Source organism: Oikopleura dioica, chromosome 1, assembly GCF_907165135.1.
Source record: "Oikopleura dioica chromosome 1, OKI2018_I68_1.0, whole genome shotgun sequence".
In the NCBI taxonomy this organism is placed as follows: domain Eukaryota; kingdom Metazoa; phylum Chordata; class Appendicularia; order Copelata; family Oikopleuridae; genus Oikopleura; species Oikopleura dioica.
Genome location: NC_137291.1, coordinates 14,221,272 through 14,241,953, shown reverse-complemented (window position 1 = coordinate 14,241,953; position 20,682 = coordinate 14,221,272). Strand labels below are relative to the sequence as shown.

At 42.8% G+C, this 20,682-nt stretch overlaps 9 protein-coding genes and 1 long non-coding RNA gene across 13 annotated transcripts; 9 read left to right on the top strand and 1 right to left on the bottom strand.

Annotated features, from left to right (window-relative positions):
• On the bottom strand, nt 1-1,476 carry LOC145703511 (eukaryotic translation initiation factor 3 subunit J-like). Its single transcript, XM_081780875.1, has 4 exons — nt 1,319-1,476; nt 974-1,157; nt 694-928; nt 1-410 (listed from the first exon to the last, which is right to left on the bottom strand). Exons 1-4 carry the CDS (start codon nt 1,440-1,442, stop codon nt 312-314), a joined length of 642 nt encoding a protein of 213 aa, XP_081637001.1. The 5' UTR covers nt 1,443-1,476; the 3' UTR covers nt 1-311.
• Nucleotides 1,477-2,076: 600 nt separating this feature from the next.
• LOC145695496 (uncharacterized) lies at nt 2,077-5,103 on the top strand. The gene is made up of 9 exons (XM_081772480.1): nt 2,077-2,263; nt 2,790-2,923; nt 2,968-3,282; nt 3,424-3,553; nt 3,738-3,988; nt 4,034-4,109; nt 4,251-4,351; nt 4,395-4,517; nt 4,561-5,103. Exons 1-9 carry the CDS (start codon nt 2,209-2,211, stop codon nt 4,591-4,593), a joined length of 1,218 nt encoding a protein of 405 aa, XP_081628606.1. The 5' UTR covers nt 2,077-2,208; the 3' UTR covers nt 4,594-5,103.
• Nucleotides 5,104-5,127: 24 nt separating this feature from the next.
• On the top strand, nt 5,128-7,566 carry LOC145695492 (SMAD family member 9-like). 3 transcript variants are annotated; one of them, XM_081772476.1, is made up of 8 exons: nt 5,128-5,188; nt 5,252-5,490; nt 5,677-5,846; nt 5,920-6,036; nt 6,080-6,227; nt 6,533-6,983; nt 7,029-7,241; nt 7,283-7,566. In XM_081772476.1, exons 1-8 carry the CDS (start codon nt 5,159-5,161, stop codon nt 7,406-7,408), a joined length of 1,494 nt encoding a protein of 497 aa, XP_081628602.1. In that variant the 5' UTR covers nt 5,128-5,158; the 3' UTR covers nt 7,409-7,566. The 3 variants fall into 3 exon arrangements, with proteins under 3 accessions (XP_081628602.1, XP_081628601.1, XP_081628603.1); XM_081772475.1 differs by having other exon boundaries at nt 6,080-6,218; nt 6,524-6,983; nt 7,283-7,565; XM_081772477.1 differs by having other exon boundaries at nt 5,258-5,490; nt 6,080-6,218; nt 6,524-6,983; nt 7,283-7,564.
• Nucleotides 7,567-7,683: 117 nt separating this feature from the next.
• Nucleotides 7,684-9,898, top strand: LOC145695495 (SMAD family member 3-like). The gene is made up of 8 exons (XM_081772479.1): nt 7,684-7,933; nt 7,978-8,081; nt 8,129-8,239; nt 8,403-8,446; nt 8,496-8,809; nt 8,860-9,146; nt 9,196-9,348; nt 9,394-9,898. Exons 1-8 carry the CDS (start codon nt 7,778-7,780, stop codon nt 9,548-9,550), a joined length of 1,326 nt encoding a protein of 441 aa, XP_081628605.1. The 5' UTR covers nt 7,684-7,777; the 3' UTR covers nt 9,551-9,898.
• Nucleotides 9,899-9,901: 3 nt separating this feature from the next.
• LOC145695488 (arfaptin-2-like) lies at nt 9,902-12,208 on the top strand. Of its 2 annotated transcripts, XM_081772470.1 has the most exons (9): nt 9,902-10,154; nt 10,200-10,462; nt 10,503-10,990; nt 11,029-11,284; nt 11,323-11,442; nt 11,531-11,593; nt 11,708-11,904; nt 11,947-12,022; nt 12,064-12,208. In XM_081772470.1, exons 1-9 carry the CDS (start codon nt 9,934-9,936, stop codon nt 12,144-12,146), a joined length of 1,767 nt encoding a protein of 588 aa, XP_081628596.1. In that variant the 5' UTR covers nt 9,902-9,933; the 3' UTR covers nt 12,147-12,208. The 2 variants fall into 2 exon arrangements, with proteins under 2 accessions (XP_081628596.1, XP_081628597.1); XM_081772471.1 differs by lacking the exon at nt 11,531-11,593.
• Nucleotides 12,209-12,789: 581 nt separating this feature from the next.
• LOC145712312 (cleavage and polyadenylation specificity factor subunit 6-like) lies at nt 12,790-14,472 on the top strand. Its single transcript, XM_081789997.1, has 6 exons — nt 12,790-13,307; nt 13,361-13,527; nt 13,611-13,747; nt 13,793-13,892; nt 13,933-14,105; nt 14,147-14,472. The coding sequence occupies exons 1-6, from the start codon at nt 12,806-12,808 to the stop codon at nt 14,235-14,237; spliced, it is 1,170 nt and encodes a 389-aa protein (XP_081646123.1). The 5' UTR covers nt 12,790-12,805; the 3' UTR covers nt 14,238-14,472.
• A 38-nt stretch (nt 14,473-14,510) lies between these two features.
• Nucleotides 14,511-16,487, top strand: LOC145695489 (uncharacterized). Its single transcript, XM_081772472.1, has 6 exons — nt 14,511-14,637; nt 14,678-14,766; nt 14,814-14,976; nt 15,021-16,006; nt 16,057-16,159; nt 16,207-16,487. Exons 1-6 carry the CDS (start codon nt 14,552-14,554, stop codon nt 16,442-16,444), a joined length of 1,665 nt encoding a protein of 554 aa, XP_081628598.1. The 5' UTR covers nt 14,511-14,551; the 3' UTR covers nt 16,445-16,487.
• LOC145695499 (cyclin-dependent kinase 7-like) lies at nt 16,482-17,789 on the top strand. The gene is made up of 5 exons (XM_081772484.1): nt 16,482-16,633; nt 16,676-16,841; nt 16,888-17,166; nt 17,209-17,502; nt 17,546-17,789. Exons 1-5 carry the CDS (start codon nt 16,505-16,507, stop codon nt 17,719-17,721), a joined length of 1,044 nt encoding a protein of 347 aa, XP_081628610.1. The 5' UTR covers nt 16,482-16,504; the 3' UTR covers nt 17,722-17,789.
• A 28-nt stretch (nt 17,790-17,817) lies between these two features.
• On the top strand, nt 17,818-19,186 carry LOC145703311 (uncharacterized). Its single transcript, XM_081780657.1, has 5 exons — nt 17,818-17,880; nt 18,161-18,254; nt 18,305-18,382; nt 18,451-18,670; nt 18,713-19,186. The coding sequence occupies exons 1-5, from the start codon at nt 17,831-17,833 to the stop codon at nt 18,913-18,915; spliced, it is 645 nt and encodes a 214-aa protein (XP_081636783.1). The 5' UTR covers nt 17,818-17,830; the 3' UTR covers nt 18,916-19,186.
• Nucleotides 19,187-20,049: 863 nt separating this feature from the next.
• LOC145712311 (uncharacterized) lies at nt 20,050-20,591 on the top strand. The gene is made up of 3 exons (XR_014135211.1): nt 20,050-20,099; nt 20,202-20,309; nt 20,351-20,591. It is a non-coding gene; the product is annotated as an uncharacterized LOC145712311 (long non-coding RNA).
• The last annotated feature ends 91 nt before the right edge of the window (nt 20,592-20,682 follow it).

Below are 20,682 nucleotides of genomic sequence, written 5' to 3'. Positions count from 1 at the left end.
TGATTTTTATTGAGTTTTTTTTTTATTGGACGGAAGTGCTCAATCGCAGGATTTAACTGAAGGGATAATAGTATTACTGACAAGTGAAAGTAAATTTTCGCCTAAGAGTTGCTTTTGAACACGGATTAGGATTTTGGTACAGGCAGGTCCAGTTGTTGTTGTTTGGTGATTTGTTGATTTTTGTCTCTCGCCCGAGGGCAGGAGGCGACCAGCCTCGGGCGAGAGAGAACTTTTAGGAAATTAGAGAATACTATATTTGCTTGCTAGAATTGAATTTCTGTGATAGAAAATGAAGTAAGCAAAAGTGTAGGTTACATCAAATCTTCCATGTCATCGTATCCGTCGTATGCTCTCGTGTCCATGCCACCTTTTCCACCGCCAGCGTTCAATGACCCTTTACCTGCCTTTTTCTGAATGAAAACTGGGTTATGAAAAGTTTATAAATTTGAATTTTAAAAGTTCGATTTGAAAAAGGTTCAATCTTCATCAGATAGCCTCGAAAAGACGAGGATTGATCCTTATCTTTTTGGATAAAAGTGGAAAGTTTGAATCGATGTTAGAATTTACTTCTCCGAGCCTTCCAAAATGTTTCAAAAGCAATTTGTGATTTATCTACTGTGACTGTTGTTATGACCATCTTCGACGAATAAATGTTTTACATTATTTTTGAATTCTTCTCGATTTTATTAATACCTTTCCCTTTTTGCCAGAGCTTTCTTTGACGAGTTTGTTGATTTGCACCTTGAGCATGGTTTCGACTTTCCTCGTATCGTCGAGTTTCATTCCCTGGATGAGCACTCGCGTCAGGTCGACCACGGAATCGACGTAAAACGGACTCGACGAATACTGGCTGATTGTTTTTCCAAGCTTTTCAGAGTACAGCGAGAAATCGTGCTTGCTCTTTGGCGCGAACTTTGAAATGTCGATACTGAAGGAGTTAAATTCATTACAATCATTTTTCGATGATTCTCACTCTTCTGGGTCCTTGACGTCGACGAATTCCATGGCTCCGAGGAGTTCCGATTCGTCCTGTTCTTTCTTGAGCTGCGCGCGGCGTTGCTCGGGCGTCAATTCGCGAATCTCCATTTCTCGTTTTTCGCGTTCTTCTCGCTCCTTGATTTTTTGCTGCAGCGTCTTTTTTGCTCCTTTCTTCGTCTCTGAAATGGACATTTACGGATATTCTAAGGCGTTCTTGGGCTTAGCCCGGGAACCTGTGTATTTAACCTGAGTCAGGCCGCTTTCAGAACCTGACTCAGGTTTTATCACCAGGTTGCCGAAGCGAGAAAAAGTAATTCTGGTAACTTATTTTTAGACTTACTGGCCTCTTCTTGTGCTTTGGCCTTGGCAGCTTCCTGCTCCTTCTTCTCGACGGCCTCGTCGCCGGAGGAGTCCCAGTCTTCCGAAACGTCGGACAAGTCTTCGTCACTAAAGTTTGGCGGCATTCTGAAGAACAGTTTCTTTCGAAACTTTGGAAATTTGTTGGAAAAAATTAGCTGATAAGAGCTCCAGATAAGCTTCGTGGCGGATAGACACTTTATCGGGGCTCTATCAGCGAGTAACTGCAGTAACTTTAGTTTGAATAAAATAAACCGGTCAAGCAGAATTTTCAGTTCATGCAAAAAAAATGAGTTTTATAAACGAGTAATTTTTGAAATCTGATTCGCCGAGGCACATTTTAACAAGCGGATACCCTTAATTTTAACCAGGAAATCTTGACTCAAACGCGATGTTCTCTTGAATTCTCAAAATATAATTCACTTGATGAGTGAAAACTTACAGTTCACGCGAAAAATCGACATGCTGTCATCATGTTAACAGCAAGAAATTAACATGTTCACAACCTAAACGTTCTATTTCGCGTTTTTTGACTCGAAATCAACCTTTTTCCTCAAATTTCTCTCAGTTCAAAATTCGGCTTTCTTTCTTCATAATGAAATTTTTTCATCAACTCTTTTGGGCCAAAAATATGCTAGAAATCGAAGGAAAAGGGAAAAATAGAGCTGGTAAAGGAATTTCTTCTTTCAATTCGGCCTACGCTAAATCTAAAAAAGGAGCCAATGGAGCGCGCCTGGCAAATTCGAAGCGCGCTCTTCACAAAATTCAACTTTCACGAGAAAAAAAGAACGGAACGGAAAATCGAGAAAAGAAAAGATTCTAGCGCTGTAGAGAGCTTTCTTCTGGAGAACTCCGAACTGCGAAAATCGTGAGATGAGCAGCAATTTGAAGAGACAAAGACCCGAAGCTTCTGAGCCAGATTCTCAAGGTAATTTCATTTGCGAAATAGATAATTTGAATTTGGTGAATTTTATTGACTAATTGTTAAATTAAATTACGATTCTAAAATCCATTTCGAGAGTGCCGTGTTCAAGAGTTTTATTTTGAAGATTACGGGCTTCAATTTTCACCTTTTGTCTATTTTATTGTAATAAAGTTGGCTAGCATACATTGTCTGGCAGACAAAATTTCATAGTACACTTCCTATTTTCATCGAGAAAGAACAGCGCACTGTTTAGTACGGAAAATAAGTGAATGTCTGCTAGACAGTTTGTCTCTTAGGCAATTTTTTCGACAATTTTACGACAATTTTAGTTCTTATTAATTAATACTATTATCTTATCTTATTAATATAATACTATACCTTAAAGGCGTTTTAGTTTCATCTATTTTTCAAAAGAAAATTTTTGTGTCTAGTAGTTTTTGTTTTCTAGTACCGTAAGAATTTTTACGTCAGAATCAAAGGAGATCGAATATCGATTTTCGCTTATATAATTTTTGATTTTTTCGTTCAGAGCTTCCTTCAAAAAAGAGCGAATTAGATGGCGACGGGCCACAGCTTCTTCGGCCAGCTGCGCCGCTTCCTCCGTCTCGACCGTCGTCTGGGCTTTTCAGACGATCCTTTTTGCCCAGCGTCGATTTGTCACAGGTAGGAGCTTCCTTCAAGCTCTCCATTTAATCATTTCTTCTAAGAGCGAGGCGCTGCAAAAGCTAAAAGCGCAGCAAGAAGAGGAAAAAGCAAAAACGCCGCTAGTCCTTCTCGATCCAAAAAGCCAGTTTCAACCAAAAGACGCCGAAAAATTCACTGTCGATGCGAATACTGCTGCTGCTAATGGAAGTGCGAAGCCAGGGGAAACTGCCGCTACTTTCGGTAAATTCGAAAAAGAGGAGAAAGAAGAAGTAAAGGAAGAAGCTCCGAAGAAAGAGGAAAGTGAAAAGACGGAAGAAGTCGAAAAAGAGGAAAATGGAAATTCTGAAAGTTCAGAGAAATCATTATTGAAAGAAAAGGTGAACTCAAATGACCTCAAATGACCCCAAATGAACTTAATCATTCCATAATCCTGCTCCTCTGTTCCCAGTAAGCCGAAAATGACCCCAGATAACCTCAGGTTCAACTCCAATGACCCCGAATGACCTTTTTTTCAATAGGAAACTGTTGACGAGCCAAAAGAAAAAGTAGAGCCAACGGCGCGAAAACTCAATCCTTTCCAAAAAGTCGCCAGTGAAACAGCGAAATCCGGCGGTTTTGGTTCTCTGAGCATCACTAAAAGTTCCACCGGTACAGGAATATACCGATCAGATCTGGAAAATTAGGCGGTGAGGATGACGTGGCCTTCGATTTAACCAATGAGAGCCAGCCCTCGCTCTCTCGGTCTGAGAGGGCTTCAGACCCAGATTTTTGGCCGCCTAAGCTACCAAATCTGATCGGTAAAGAAGATATTTTAAATATTGATATTTGTAAGAATCAAAGGGGCTGAATCCCTTTCAACGTCTGGCGGCATCAGGCGGCGGCGGCGGTTTCGGATTCAAAAGTTTTAAACCTAAAGAAGAAACGACAGAAATCAAGAAAGAGGAAAATAAAGATGAATCTTCCATTGTTTCCAATTCGCCAGAAAAGGTCGCGAATCAGAAGGAACCAGTGGCGAACGAGAAAATTGTGACGGGCGAAGAGGAAGAGAAAAATGTTTTACAAGTTCCGTGCAAACTTTTCCAGGTACTAGCGAAATTTTATCAGCTGATTTGGAGGTTAATTTTTCAGTTTGATAAGAAAGAATCGACTTATTCTCAAAGAGGAAGAGGGACGCTCAGGGTCAATGATTGTGGAGAAGGATCTGGTAAGTTTTGAAAGCCTCCTTCTATAATTAAGATTGTGACACCCTTAATTTATTTAATCTTCGGAAAGTTGGAACCCTGAGCATGTTTATTGATGCCAACAGTTTATGATTTTCTAATAAATTTTTACCCAGAAAATTAAGATTTCAAATCGCGACTGGTTTTCCGAACATCTGGAACACAAAAAGTCGCCATGAATAGTAAAATTTGGGCGAATATGAGCGTTGAACAAGTTGGACCAAAGGTAAATCTTTAATCCAACCGCGGTTAGGCAGTAGTGTTTTCAGAGCATAAGGATATCCGCCCAAGATACGACGAATCCAGAAGGCGGAGTCGGCATTTTTCTTGTTCAAACGGCGCTGCATGATTCAAAAGAACTCTTCAAAGCCATTGATTCTAGGATTATTAAGGTACCTACTCGATAACTGACGAAAATTAACTTCCCTTTTTCAGATGAAAACTGCAGAATCGTCAAATTTGAAATAGACTTTTTTCCTTCACTTTTTTGAGTCACTTTTTACTAGTCACATTTTTGTTCATCTGATATTATCTCAATATTTCTCTGCCAACTGATTCCTGTCAATTTTATGACCCGTAAATTCCTCTTAAAATTGTCTAGCAGACAAGAGTTCAAGAGTCTTAGATTTCATTCTACAGCTGCTAATTTTGTTTGTTTCTCTATTTTTACTACCGATGAAAGCAGACTCAAATCCGGGGTTACGCCGCCACTACAAGTCTCGAAACTTGTGATTGGCTAGTGGCAAAAGATTGTCGCCAGGGGGTGGCGACAATCTTTTTATCCAGGGTAAAGGCCTGCTTTCACCGGTATTTTTGGAAAAGCCAGCCTCAAATAATCTGACAGTAATTACAGCCAGGAAACAGTAACGACAGTAAAGACTAGGATTATTTCTTTCTATTTTGTTCACCCTTTCTTTCTTTTTATGATATTATCTGTACATGTAGACCTGGAGCTACTGAATGCCACCTCTAAAAGCATCTCCTATTCAATCCTTGTTTAAGAATTTCGAACTCTGTCAGACTGTATTCGCCGATGGCAGTCCAGTCGGGCTGGAGCCCACAGGTAAGGACTCCTTGTTGATTTCAGTTTTCCCAGTTTTTCAACTATTTTTCTTTACATTTTTAGTTTCAGAGCTACTCTGGGCTCCAACAGGCGCATCAATTCGACATAATCGAGCAGCTGATTCACAATAGACTGAACCCGCTGAGCTACAGCAATATCGACAATCAATTCAGTCGTGAATTTTTGATAAAAATTCATGAGCAGGTCGGATTGAACTCCTTCTGGGCGATGTTATGCAACGGCAATCAGCAGCAATGCTGCGTTATCGACAGGCTATCCATTTCGGGAGGACAGCCGGAGAGGTAAGAAATGCCATGAAATGTCTATTTCCAAAGGGACATGTTTGGACTCAATTGAGGTCACGTGACCTTTAAAAGATCAGTTTGTTGATCTGAGATTTTCGCTGAAAACTTTTCCTCACAAGGATAAACAAACCTCCTTGATGTACTCCGAAAATCGACCATATTTGAAACCCATTCGCTTTTCAGCATTCTTACGAAATTTCTTCATGCCGGGGTCGAATACGTCTTCGCAAAACTATACTCACCCGAGGCGTCGCAAACCCAAAGCCCCCACGAAATCCTCAAGTCCAGCGAGTGCCCTTACTCGACCCGCCAGGGCAACAAAGTCTGTATCAATCCTTCACATTTTTGTCGAGGTACCAATCATTCTTTATTATCGAATCCTTCATCATTTATCCCACTTATCAAAAAACCTTTATCACCTTCAAGCTTTCCAAACTTCTACATTCAACCCGCGAAATCAGAACACGACGAATTTGAGCGACATGATCCTCAACCGTAACGAATCTGCTGACGTGGACCTTTTCCAGCTCAACCTCATGCTCGGTAAGCATCACTCGTCGACCATCGTTCATCCATTTTCTTCTAGAGCCGACGGATTCCGAGCTCCAAATCGACGAGACAATGTCCAACGCTCCTAGCGAATATGCATTCCGAAACCAGCTCAACTCCGCGTCTAGCAATCCCGGGCCAGTCCTCTCTCCGACCTCTCCACACAGTTCTTTCGTCAAGGGTTTCTTCAGTCTCTCGTTAACTTAAGAGCCTAACAAATACCGTTCCATAAAAAAGGCGCGGAGATACTTTTTTTGTTTAAACTCCGTATTTTCCTCCTTGATTTCAACGTCGTAAGCGTATTCTGAAGACCAAAGACATCTCCGATGAGGTCATATTTGATATTTGTTTTTCCGAGTCTGGCAGACCTTGAAGATCGCGTTCTTAACGCCTCAGCAGAATGCTGAATCCCGGCCAGCTCTGCTTCCTTTTTGTCAAATCTAACAAGAGAATAAAAAAAGTAAGAAACCCTTATGTTCGTGGCGAACACGCCCTCGGCGATCAACTACAACGACGTGAGTAGCCCGCAGAGCAGCAGCATGGACGCGTCTGTGGCCGCCGTGACGAGCGAGCCAGAGACTCGAGTGATTTCTAGCGCTGATCACACGGCGCAGCAAGAAAATTTGTTGAAAATCCTAAAATCGAAGGCGAACGATCAAGAATTCTGGTGCTCCATCAGTTACTACGAATTCAACGAGCGGGTCGGAGAAGTTTGGCACGCGCCAAAAGATATGCACTCGGTCTTTATCGACGGATTCACACAGCCGAGTGACGGAAGCGCCAATGGAAACAGATTTAGTCTTGGATTGTTGACGAATATTAACAGAAAGGCAGAGTCCGATTCTGCGAGGAGATATATTGGAAGAGGATGCACCGTGTATACCGATAATAACGACAGCGTGTTTTTGTACAACATGTCCGAATCGTCCATTTTTGTCCAGGTACAACCGAACCAAAAAAAGACCAGCCTTTTAATCGTTATTCAGAGCCCGATCTGCAACCTTCAGCACAGCTGGCATCCAGCCACCGTCGTCAAGATCCCTCCCCAAGGCTGCATTGAGATCTTTTCAAACACAAAATACGAGGAAACGCTTTGTTCAAAAATCAACTCGGGCTACGAAGAGACGTTTTTCTACACTTATGTTTGCAAAATCAGAATTTCCTTTGTCAAGGGCTGGGGCGCTCAGTACCGCCGCCAGGTAATCAACGATAAGAAACTTGCTCTAAAATGACCGATAAGACGGTGACAGCCTGTCCCTGCTGGGTCGAATTGAGGCTCAACAAACCGCTAGGAATCCTCGACGCGGCGTTGAAGACGATCCTGAAGAATCCTTCGAGTGAGCCGCCTGGAAGCTCCTTATCCTGATAATTGATTGTAGCTCCTTAAAAGTTTACCACTGACACTGCTTCATAATCTATTTTAGTCCTGGCTTACCTTCTTATGAGTAACATATTCTAATTTACGTTCTATATGTTCAAGTTACAAAGAAAATCTAAATTTTAATTAAAAACAAACATTGATAAAAATCGGCCTTGTATCATTATTGTACCTTGCTTCTTCTACTCTTTTTTCCTATTTTTTTCTACTCAACTGCTACTAAATGATCCATCTTCCCAAAAAAAGAACAATAAAAAAGTGACACTTTTTTCTTCAGAAAGAATTGAAATTGGAAAAGGAACTTTGTGTTTTTCTGATTTTTTGCTTTTTCGTTGTTGAAGATTTTTTCTCTTGTTGATGAACAGATGGGGGACTCCGGCGCCTGTGAGGAAGATGCTGGAAATGCGTCGCCTCGCGGGAAATTTGACCGATGAGCAGGACAAGCTTTGTGAGAAGGTTTTCAAACATCTTGCGAAGAAACTCGGGAAGAAAATTAACGAGCTTCTGCAAGTGGTAAAAAAAGCTAGCAGTCGAAATATGTAAAAATATTTCTAAAGCTAAATGACGATGCAGGAAGCTGTGCATGCGTGCTGATCTCCACTTCCGATCTGAACTCGTACAGCATCCCGAGCTCATCTTCGACTAATGATGAATATTTTCGGTTGGCCAGTCAAACGGAGCGTGTATTTTTTCATGCTTTGAGTTTAGCCTAGCCCGTCGCGGCCTGCCCTTCCTGCTCGCCAAGCTCTTTGCATTTACGACGATCCGAGAGAGTTCAGAAGTCTCCATCCGCCAAAACTGCACCCACAATATCCTAAGGTACGATTTTTTGCAACAGAGAGTCGTAAACTCATCGCAAATAGCATCTTTATAGAGAAATTTCAAGTCCGATTTTTGGTAAGATCAATTATTCAACAGCTCATTTATCTCCATTTGCTACAAAAAAGACCAAAACATCATTAGTAACATTTTATTTTCTAAGAAATTCCGATCCTGTCTGCCTTCATCCCCATCACTTCACTCTTAGTAAGGCTAAACCCATTCAATTCAAGCCCTTTTCAATCCTGTTCTCTAGCTCAATTTCGCCAGCCTGCGCCAGTACTCCAGAACCCGAATCCCACTCTGGATCAGCTGACCGGCTCCCCTCAAGAAATCACCTTTCCAAATCAATTCTCTCCCACGTCGCAAAACGTCTTTCCCGGCTCTAGCCAACAGCAGGACGTCTTTCACCAGAACAGTCCCTTTTCTTCCTCCGGCTCTTCCTTCGCCTCTTCCCCGAATCATGCTCAATATGGCCAAAACAGTCCGATTCACAGAACAATGCCACAGCAGCATATCAGCAGGGAAATGTCCGCTTGGGCTTCGGTCTTGTACTTTGAATACAATCACGTAAGAGTCCCAAATCCATCGAAAATCCCCCAATTATCCATTTTTTCAAGCGACTCGGGCCACAATTCAGCGCCACTAGATCAGACCCGAGCAAAAATCTCGACGTAGCTCACGTGGACGGCTTTACGGCTCCGCCAGTGACGAATTCAGACGAGCCAAGATTCAGCCTCGGCCACATATCAAACATCAACAGAAAACAGGACTCAGAGCTTGCCAGGAGAAGTATAGGCAACGGAATCACGCTAGAAAGAAAGACAAATGGAATGTACTCAGAAATATGGATCAAAAACAATTCCGAATCGTCGATATTCGTCCAGTCTGCGACGTGCTCGTTAAGGTAACCCGTCCCCTAAAAATCAATCAAAAATTTACGTTCATCTGTTCAGTAATAATCTTCACCGCGCCACCGTTTTTAAAATTCCTTCTCGTTATGAAGCCGTGAAAATATTTTGCGAGCAGTATTTTGTCAATTATCTCGCCAGCCAAAAACCGCTCGGTCATCGAAGAGTCGAGTCCGTTTCAGCTCTCTGTTCTTTCAGGTAACCATCTTTCTCCATCCCTTCTTAGATTTATTTTTTCTATAGAATTTCATTCGTCAAAGGATGGGGCGAGCGCTACAGACGTCAAACTGTAACCGCTTGCCCGTGCTGGATTGAAATTCACCTCCATGATCCGTGGGTGCAGCTGGACAAGGTTCTCCAGGAGCTCAATCCAAGCGAGGCTGGCCGTTCCGACACGTGATTCCGCCAGTTTCGTCCTCACTTTCCCCCGCTTCGTCATTCTTCAGCATAATTCAATTTCAAGAATGGCCATATATTGTTCCTGTCTTTAAAAAAGAATATTCCAGAATTAAAGATTCAACAGAAAGAGAAGTTCAAAAAGAAACATACATGTCACATGTGCGTTGTTTTATTTCATCGTCATTTTCGACCAAAGAAACAAGAAAAACAAGTGTTGATGGCAGAAAATAGTCGCATCTTGATAGTTCACTACTTTGTATTATTACATACTTCAAAAGTCCACCTGTCCACCTTTAATCACTTCTTAGGTGTCCGTTTTCGATCTATTAATAAATATTTCACGCAGCAATTAACCTTCCACCTTCCTCTTAGACTGTAGACATCATGTCGTCAATCGGATCCAGATTGGCGGGAGCGTCACCAAACTTCGGCGCTGGCTACCCTCAGAACAGTGGTTTTCAGAATCAGCACACCTCAAGCCCCTACCATGGACAACAAACGCAGCAGGCTCCCTTTAGCTCTCCCCATCATCAAAGCGTTCCTCAAGTCGTTCACAACGGAGCTGGGTACAATACACCAAACAACACTGGTATCATCCCTCCAAGGTTGATTTCTCGTTCCCTCCCTTCCTCCCATAATCGTTTCTTCAGCCAAATAACACCTAATCGAGCCAGTCCTGCTTCGTATGCCAGTACACCGTCCCACTCTTACAACCCTCCAACGCAGTCTTCTGTCAACTCTCCGTACGGATACGGAAACGGTTCAACATCGACCTACAACTCCCCTCACCAAAGTCCGTACGCTCAGCAACAGCAGCAACATCACCAAGCTCCTAGACCTGGTTACGGAAGCCCAGGTTATGGCCAAGGATATTCAGCTGTTCCAAATCAGTACGGCAGCCAATCCGTTTCAGGTAAGAATCATGTGACCACTACCCCTCATTCGCATTTTAGGTGGTGGTTATGGCCGATCACCGCTCACACAAGGCCTGGTGGGTCAGATAACAAACGCTGTTGCTGGAAAAGTGAGCACAGAATACGCCGAAAAAGCGATCCAAAAGTCAATCGACTTGAAAGACTGGGGTCTCAAAACGTACCGCTGCACGAAGCAAATGTACAACGAGCGTACCGGCAAAGGCACGCGCACTGTCGACTTCCAGTTAGATGAGAAGATCCAAAAGATTAAAAACACCAAGGCTCGTTACACCAGGTTGCTGGAACTGACAAGTAGCTTGGCAGCGCAGTTGACAGCGATTAAAGGAACGCACAAGGCAATGTCGGAGGTGTTCAACGATTTGACTAGGCAGCAGCCGGAGCTGATGGGAGAATTGAGCGTAAATGGGTCTGTTTATCATCACATCACAGACCAGGGCGATACCCTTATCAAAGTCCTTTCTTCCTTCGCAGATTCGTTGAAGACTCTTGTTACTCAGACAATCCAGGTTCTTTCAAGCATTTTTCAGCTCTAGAACTCCTTCAGGACTCGTTGGACACAATCACCAATTATGAAAAGTGTCGGATCGAGTACGACGCGTACAGAAACCAGCTTGAAGAACTCCAGATGACGCAGAGGAACGCGATGAGCGGTAAAGTTCGAGAGACGCAGTTTAAAATGGACCAGGCGAGGGCGGCATATGAGCAGAAAAGGAGCGATGTTGGTGTGAAGCTGGAGTTATTGGATGAGAATAGAATCAAAGTCATGAGACAACAGTGTCTCTTGCTCCACTCGGCTACAGGTAGAGTTTCTGCGAGACCCTGTATTGATCCTTTTTAGTCGCGTATTTCAACGGTTCCTACGAAAAAGTGGCAGAAACAGTGAAGGTACTTGAGCGATACCAGCAAGAGCGGCAAGAGGAAATTCCAAGCTTCTTGGAAACGGAAAACTACGTAAATGGTAAAATATCAGTCCATCAACTCATTTGTTTCGTTTCACTTTTTCATTGTTTGATGTAACTGTATGTCATTATTGCATGTCTTATTAGATACTAACAGGCCTAAAATGCCGCGGCCAAAGACTGGCCTCCGTCTCGCTGGACAACTTGACAGTAAGTCGCTTGAAAAAAAAACGATGGTGCGCTTGATTCTCTTTTCATGGTGTTGTTTGATCCTCATCCCTGCTAAAAATCACCGTTTAAACTTCTCATTATCTCTCCATTTAGGATCTGGAACGCCCCCTTGTGGCCGAACACCAGTCGATGATGCTCCACCGCAGATGTTTGACATGTTAGGAGAGCCGATCGTACCCCAGGAGCAGCGAGTTGCGACTCCCCCAATTCATGGAGTAAATATCGTCGGAACAATGAACTCTGCACCCGTTGCTGATTTGATCTCGACTCAGAATTCAAAGCCTGCTACTGTAAGCTTCACTCCTTTTTATAAACTTAAAAAAAAATTGAAGCCCGAGCCGACTAATGGAGTGCACATTGTTGGAGTGATAAGCCACGATGAGAAAGAAAACCAAGAACAGCCCCCAGGTAAGAACCCGGCATTAATCGCGTTCTAAACCCAATTCTAGCGCAAGAGGCGCAACTGATAAGTACAGAAGAAACCGCTGAAAAAGACGACCTCAGTCTGCAGTTCAAAGAAGCGTCCATTTAAAATTCTTGTCCCTTACTGTATTTTAATTTCTAATTTCAAAATGTTCTCTTTACGCAATTTCTCATATTATTTCTTTCAAGTGTTTTAAAATATTTTCCGCGCTGTTTTTGCTAAATTCTTTACTATTTTTTCATACACTTCTACGAATTCAGTATCTTACCCTTTTTGACAAAAGACTTCTTTACATATTTTGCCTACAAGCTCCGAATGGTACACTTTCACCTGAAAGTTTCAATATTGATCTATTCTTTACTCTCCCAAACAATCATATTCTGGTGACGCCTGATTATTTATGGCTTTCTAGTTCTAATTGTTCTTTTTTAAAACCCTTTTATCTGCTGTGACTCCTTCTTTTTGACTTACATGCCTCGTTCAAATATTCAGTTATTGATACCTAAATGATCCTTTTTTCCTGGCCCTCTTTTCTCTCTCTCTATTATCTTCTTATTTTCATATATGTAGTAGCTTATTATTTTAACTGCAAATTTAACATGTTTACCCCAAGATGCAATAACTCCAAGAAAAAACTTATTTATGTATTTTTTCTAACAACTCTGATACTTCTACCATTAGCCATTCTGCAATTTCATTCACAAATCAAAACATGATCCAATTCAAACAAAATAAGACTCAATTCTCATCAATCTTCTATTACAGTAATGGCTGACGAAGTCGATCTGTACAAAGATGTGGATAAAATCCCCAAGTACGAAGCCTTCGAGCCATTGAGTTCGACGTTTAAGGACGCGCAGATAAAGACTTCCAGCGTGTCAATTTATGTTGGAAACTTGACTTGGTGGACGAGTGATTTTGACTTGGAAATGGCGATTAGGCGACTGGGAGTGTACGACATCTTGGACGTGTACATCCACGAGAGCAGCATAAACGGTCAGAGCAAGGGCTTTGCTCGCGTTGACGTTAAAAGCGAAGCGAGCGCGAAACAGGTGATGGAGAAGCTCCCCCGCGGCGACCTCAACGGAGTCAGGCCAGTTGTAACGCCTGCCAATGCCGTCACCCTAAAGGAATTCAACGAAGCTTTCAACGACAAACTCTGCGATAGAAATCAAGAAAAGGTCAAAGAAAACGGAAAGAAACCGACCAACGGAGTTGTTCCCCGCCTATGCCATTCCCGATGGCAAACGGTAAACGTAAATGTCGTAATCCTTTTGATCCTTTCATGGTAGTCTTCGATGATTTCAACATATTCTCTTTAGTGATGCCACCAATGCCTCCACCGGGAATGCCACCAATGACGCCTCCCGGAATGCCTCCAGTTTCCATGCCAGGAATGCCCCCTCCTGGATTTCCATCTTCTTTCCCTCCTGGAGTCCCCCCACCCGGATTCCCTCCCGTCGGCGCCCGACCTCCAGGAATGCCACCGTTACGGATTTAAAACTCGAAAAATCCGATCTTGGGGCAATATTCGAATATATCGATAGTGAGTGTTTTAAATCCCGATAAAAGATGATGATGCCGCCAATGGGCGCCATGCCCGGAGTTCCACCAGGCCCACCCGCTGCTTGGGGTGTATCTGGCGGATTCTCAAAGCCGGATGAAAAGTCAGAAGAAGATGTCATTAACGAAAACCAGAAAATAACAACGTATGTCTCTTTCTAGTTACTCTATCAGCTTAGTTCTTTCAATAGGAATGCGATCAAGGAGGCAGTAGAATTGGCGACAAAGTCGGACTATGGTGAATCCATTTCAGTTCTACTCAATGCCATCGCGAAAGTCAAGAACTCAAAGGTACTGTGAAAGAAAGAGTTGATTTTTAACGCGGGTTTAGGTTGGAAAACATGAAAGAACGAAAGTTATGCTCTCATCGCTGAATGATTGTCTTCACGGAATCGAGGAAAAATCCTTCGGCGCTCCAAGACGCGACAGTCACGATAGAGGGTCAAAGAGTAGGAGAAGAGATCGATCTCGCGAAAGAGATAGAAGGGACAGAAGCTCAAGCCGGTAATGAGCGCTAGAATTGCTGCATTTCAGCTTTGTTTCAGTGATAGGGAGCGAGAACGAAAGCGGGCACGAAGCAGAAGCCGGGAAAGACGCCGCTCAGAATACGACGATCGCGAGCGAGATCGTCGCTAATCCACGCTAGTTGAACATAATCGCCAACACCGCCACCATCCTTTCAATTGTTGAAAATTTTAACAAAAAAATCAACAAATCTCAAAAATAAATAAAATTTTTAAAACGTCAGAAAAAAATTGAGAAAAACGGATATTCAGTTGATTGTCGAGTCTTTTTCTTATTTTACTGTTAGTACTCTCACGACTTACTTGTATCACTGTCTTTCGCTAGAATAAATTACATCGAGACTCAAGCACAAAGTATGAGTGTGGGCCTAGCTGCCAGTATGTACCAGAGATGACTGTTTCTGAAAAGATTGATTGATTAGACTGATGGATAATACTGGCGGAACAATGTGGCTGGAGAATAAGCTTGGTGAGGAGAACTGGGTTCCTCCGCAGATTAATAAAATTTTACGGTTCGTCAGTGTTTCTTTTCCGATTTTATTGGTTCCGTAGAGTTGAGAATATTGAATCAGTTGTGGCTTCCTTTGAAACTTTGAATGCAGGAATACAAATACAAATTCTTCTGTCGATGCTTCACTTAGGTACTGAGGTTTGATAGTAGAAAATAAGCATCATCATATATTGAAAGATCGATCGAAAATGGACGAGATGGATACGCATTTCGAGAAAATCATTAACATGGCTTTGAAAAACGCAGATCATTGGGTCCGCATCATCGCAGAAATCCTAAAATTCTACCCGCGCAAATTCCAGTTTCACAAGTACATCAGTTCCGTTGACAGTAGGCTCAGGTAGACATTCGTTTTAGCCCTTGTTCTTATCAGCTTTATATCAGCTCGATCATCAATGACCTGGTAGAAGCGGCGAATGAATCTCCTGACTCGCGCATGCTCCCACTAGAATGCAGAATTGTTTCAAAAGAACTTCTCAAGTTGATTTCCGACGCGCCTGAAAGAAAAGTCGAAAAGCATTTTACGCTCAAGCGAAAACCGAAATCCGCCGCTCTCCGACAAGAATTGCTCCAACGAAGCCAGGACTACGCATCACAGATTCAGAAACAAAGCTCTAGATCGCGCATCACTTCTAGTTCGAGCAAATACATGGACAAAGAAGATGGCGCGCATCAGTTCGTGTCAATTAGCAGCGGAAAGCGACAGAACTCGATGAGAAGCACGAATCAGAAAACTTCGCGTTCTGGAGGGACGAAAATGCTCGACATTGGCGAAGCGCCTCCTACCATCAAGCAGAAAAAAACGAAGAAGGCCAAGAAAGAAAAATCATCTGCGGACGGCGAAGGAGCATCGACCGATTCCGATTCAGAGGCGAAGAATGCCGTGTTTCTCGAACGTCGAGATTCCCAAAGCTCCATTTCCAGCGGCCCGTTTTCTCCGACTCACTCTACTCCGGGAGGAACTCCTGGTGTCGGCCCAATCTTCCAGGTTTCGGAAGAAAATCGATTGAAAAAGCGCCGTCGGGATTCTGGCCGGCTCAATTCTACCAACTCCGAGTCATCGTCTGTCTCACCTTATGCACAGCGGCGAACACCAGGGCAGATATCCACTCCACCTCAGCAGCCTTTCACCAGCCCTCAAACGATGCAGCAGCTTGTTCCTGCAGCTACCCAGGGATTCATGCCACAGGGAGGTATTTACGGCGACGGGCAAATTTACCAAGAAGACCTTCCCCATCCTCAAAGCCAACAGCATCAGCAACATCAAATGCAGCAAGCTCAAGCGCAGCAAGCGGGTTATGCTGCAGGAGAGACAATGACACTTACGATGGAAACGACTCAGCAACAGCCATACGGTCAAACTATCTATGGTGAGCAACAACCCGAGCTAATTTGAAACGAATTCTACCATAAAATTAAGGTGATCAACAGCAGCAAGAGTTTACTCCAAGTGCGCCGCAAGCAACGGCCCAAACTCTTCAATTAAACCAAGAACAAATGGCCGAGCTCCAAGATATTTTCAAGTGAGCTATTTGTTCATTACTCTTTTCCACTCATACTCTTATTTCAGCTCCGCTCAAAACATAAGCCAAGATGACAAGTTTCTGATCATCCGATTCATGTCTGGCAACTTTGAGCGTCCAGAAAACATCCCATCAGTCCATCGAATACCGCTATATTCTGAGTTACACCAGCAAGCTCAACAATTCGGCGACCAACAACAAGTCACTCAGTTTCAAGTTGATGTTTATTATGAGCTGAATTATGAAACGGGCGAAAGCAAAAAATTCTTTCATCGAAGTAACTGAAAATTTTCTACTGCCACGAGAACGAATTCGAAACAAGTCCTTGTAAATTTCTATTTTCAGATGGCCCTTGTTGGGAGCAAGCGTTATGAAAGAATAAATTTTCTCGGCGAAGGTACTTTTGCGACGGTTTATAAAGCAAAGGATCTTCTTGACCCGCATGGACGAATCGTCGCTATCAAGAAAATCAAGGTTCAGTGCAAGAACTCCTGAATGATTAACTGTTCTTTCTAGCTCGGTGATCGAAGAGAGGCAAGGGATGGAATAAACAGAACTGCGTTGCGAGAAATCAAGCTGCTTCAAGAGCTGAAGCACGAGAATATCATTGAGCTCGTTGATGTATTTGGACAGAAATCGAACATTTCCCTGGTCCTCGATTTCATGGAGACAGACCTTGCTGGTGATTGAAAATCTCCTTTCCTCCTTTCTTATAACTCTCTTTGAAGATCTTATTCGAGACCAGAATATTATGATCACTCCTGCGCATACGAAAGCATTTCTGATAGCAACTCTTCGAGGCCTCGAATATCTGCACAAGAATTTCGTGCTCCATCGAGATTTGAAACCAGATAACTTGCTCATCGATATCCGAGGAGTCGTCAAACTCGGTGATTTTGGTCTAGCAAAAGCATTTGGCTCGCCAAGTCGAGAACTAACGCATCAAGTCGTTACCAGGTGGTATCGATCGCCGGAATTGATGTTTGGCGCCCGACAGTACAGTACAGGTAATTGGTCTGCCTTAGAAATCGAGTGTAAAAACTGTTCAGGGGTTGATATCTGGTCAGTTGGTTGCATCGCAGCAGAACTTCTTCGTCGAAGCGCTCTTCTTCCAGGGGCTTCCGATCTTGATCAACTGTCTAAGATCTTCGATGTCTTTGGCACCCCTACTCAAGAAAATTGGCCCAACCATCACCTTCTTCCGGACTACTGCGAGTTCCGTTTCTGCCCAGGCATTCCCCTTAGAGACATCTTCACAGCAGCAGGAAACGATCTCATAGAGCTGCTGCAAGGAATGTTTCATTTGTGCCCTTCCAGGAGATTAGATGCTGCCCAGTGCCTTCGTAAGATTCTTTACCATGTCTTTTTCGTTACCGAAACCGCTAGAATTGCCGTATTTCTCCAACGATCCCCCACCAACACCTCCCCTGGAACTGCCACTTCCACAAAAGTGCAAAGTCGAACAAGAAAAAGCGCTGAAATCGGGACTCATTGGCAAAAGAAAAGGGCTCGGAGCAGGTGGCCCCATCGACTCAAAGATCGCCAAGCGTCTGTTTTTCTGAAGCTCCTATTTATAGAAAGAATCTCGCTATTTCACTGCGCAACGTTACCATTATGTTCAAATATCGAAGCGCTCTCTTAACTTTCGGTGATTTCAGAGAGATAAAAGTCATGGTCGAAGACGGTGAAATCGAGGATGGAGAGGTATCCGATAGTCCCAGGTAGTTTCCGGGAGAGAGAATACGGAAAGAACTAGAGATCCGAGAGATTAACAGAGAGAGAATTAAGAGATCACTGTATGAAGAAATATTTCAGTTAGAGAGATTTATCGCGAGAGAGACCCAAAAACACTCGAATGCATATTTTATTCACATCGTTTAAATTTTTTCATGAAATTAGAGAAAGAGAGAGTTGAAATCAAGGAAGAGAGCTTCTTGTACACAAATTTATTTATCAAACACTTTTTCAATCAAAAACTAACAATAACAAAAATTTTCCAAGACGTGAAGAAAATGGAGAGAGCGAGAAGCGGAAGGCAACGAGTCCGCCCCAAACTGATAACAACGTAAAGAAGCCGAAAATCGAGGACGACGATGTAAATATTTTGACGTTTCATTGAACTGTGGATTAACAAGACTGATTTAGATGGAAGAGGGGGAGTATGAGAGCGAAGACGAGGGAGAGATCATTTCAGATAATGAAAATGGAATGGATGTTGACTCGGTAATGCTTTGACCACGAATACCCACGTGCTCAACCGCGGTTCACGTTCATTTATTCTTTTTTTTCAGCGCGACCTACCAATTGATGACTTGTGTCTGCAAGATGTGGAGCTCTTGCAAGATAGAAGCATGCGCAAAATCGACTGGTCCCTCCTCATTCCTGAGAAACCACCCAAGAAAGAAAGGAAAGAACGCGATGAATACACGACAGCTTCAATTTTAAGAGCAGCGAGAGTGCATAAAAACTCAAAGTATTTAATCAGAGATCCGGAACTTTTAAAATCTCTTGGTAAGATCATCCATTTCTGCGCCAAAAGAATTTGTTTTTCAGAAGATGCGCTAGCAGCTGAACCAGAAATTGAAGAAGAGAAAGAATCACGTGGACCTATTCACAGTAATCTTCGCGAAATCATCGTCCAGAATCGCCAACGCATCGGAATGCCAGCCGGTCTTCCTCTTCGTCCATTTAAGACTCCGACAGTTCTAAACGGAGCCCTTGCCCACGAAGTTACACAGCTCATTCTCGACTCCTAAGAACCTAACAAACAATTGCGTGTTTTTCTAGCTTCAATTCTATTCAATTAAAAAATGCCCCTATCAGATCAATTTTATTTTTACCGCTAAATCTCCCTTTTCCTCCTGATCATTGCCACTAAGAAAATTTCTCTGATGAAAATAGACTTTACTTTGTACATTTATCCATCATTTTTTTGAGACTCAGAATGTCTCGCAGACAGTCTGCCAGACAAAGTTTATTAAAAATAGTTTATGATATTCCTTCAATATTAAATTTTCTTCCGGTGTATATTTGTTGGTATTTTTTTTTCAGACAAGAAATCGTGCTTTAGAAAAATATTTAAAATGGACTAGAATTTTTGAATTGCCAAGATGACATCGATGATCCGCCCAACTCGGCAGCTCAGAAGGCGGCCTCATCGGGCGGAGTCAAAAGCTTTGACAAAGGTAATCTTTTGAAATCAACGAAGACTCTCTTTGTTTTGTGTATCTTTCGCAAGAATAGTATGCTTGCATTCTGAAAGAAAAAATATCTTGGCCGACTATCAGAATCGCCTTCTGACCCTGTGTCAACTTTTTGTTCAAATACACAGCAAAAATGGCCTGCGCCAAAATTAACAAAAATCGCTCCTGAAGGGCAAATTGCCAAAGAATCAGAACTTTTCTCAGCAGACTTTGACTTGAGTAAAGAGAGAAGCTTGAATTTTTAATCAGAGACGGAATATTCAATCCGCGTCAAAAAAGGGGATGGCGGATGATTTTGAGTTGTCTCACTTGCCTAAATTCGCGCACAGGATGTTTAGGCGCAGAATTAGGACCATTTCGGCGAGATCTGTCAGCAAGGAAAAACGCTCAGAGAATAACTCACTCCCTAAACCAATTTTCAGGGGGATTTGGAGCTCCGGAACGGGACGCCAGAAGAAAATCTCTTGCACCACCTTAGGCAAACGACGATTTCTCTCAGAAAAAGACTTTCAACGCAAGAAGCAGCTCTTAGTTTGGATGAGAAAAAGGAGTTTTTGGCGCACTTTAATCAGGCCTGTGAAAAGTATATTCGAATCAGAGGAAAATGGCCTAGGAACGGGGTCTCAGAATTCTAACTTGTTCAATTCTCCATGAATCTTGAACAGTTAGACCCCTTATGACAGTAAGGTGGAATTTGGGGATGTTTTATGGCTATTACGTGCGCCCCTACTATCAAGGCAGCGTTGTGCAAATACAAACAGTGACGTAAAGATTCAGATTTAGCTTCTATTTATGTTGATTTAATTTCGATTTGGATTGAAATTTCCAACGGTTATCAGGGAGAAAGAAATCCGCGCTTCCGCCATCCGTCTTTTGCGCTATTTCCTGAATACGCCTGGCGATGTCGACGTATTCATTCAACGCGGAATGGCTGCTCTTATCGTCAGGTAAAACATTTTTCAAACGAGCACCAATCAAGCGTTCCCAGAATTCTTGACAACAACAACGACGATCCAGCATATGAAGATCGAGTTCAAGCGCTAAAACTAATTCGCAAACTCCTCAAGATCGTACCCAAACACCTTCCACGCGCACTTGTTATCACCTTAGTCACAATTATCAACAATTCCTTACGCAACGATACGCATGATACCGCTGAGAAACGCACGCTACCTGTCCGAGATAAGCTTTATCGCCCTTGTATAGGAATCGGCTCTTATAAACCTTAGCATACTGTCGTTCAAATTTTCCACCATCGCTCAATTATGGGCATCCGGGGCGGGGTCCCAGAATTGTTTTGTGTCATCCACAAACATTTTT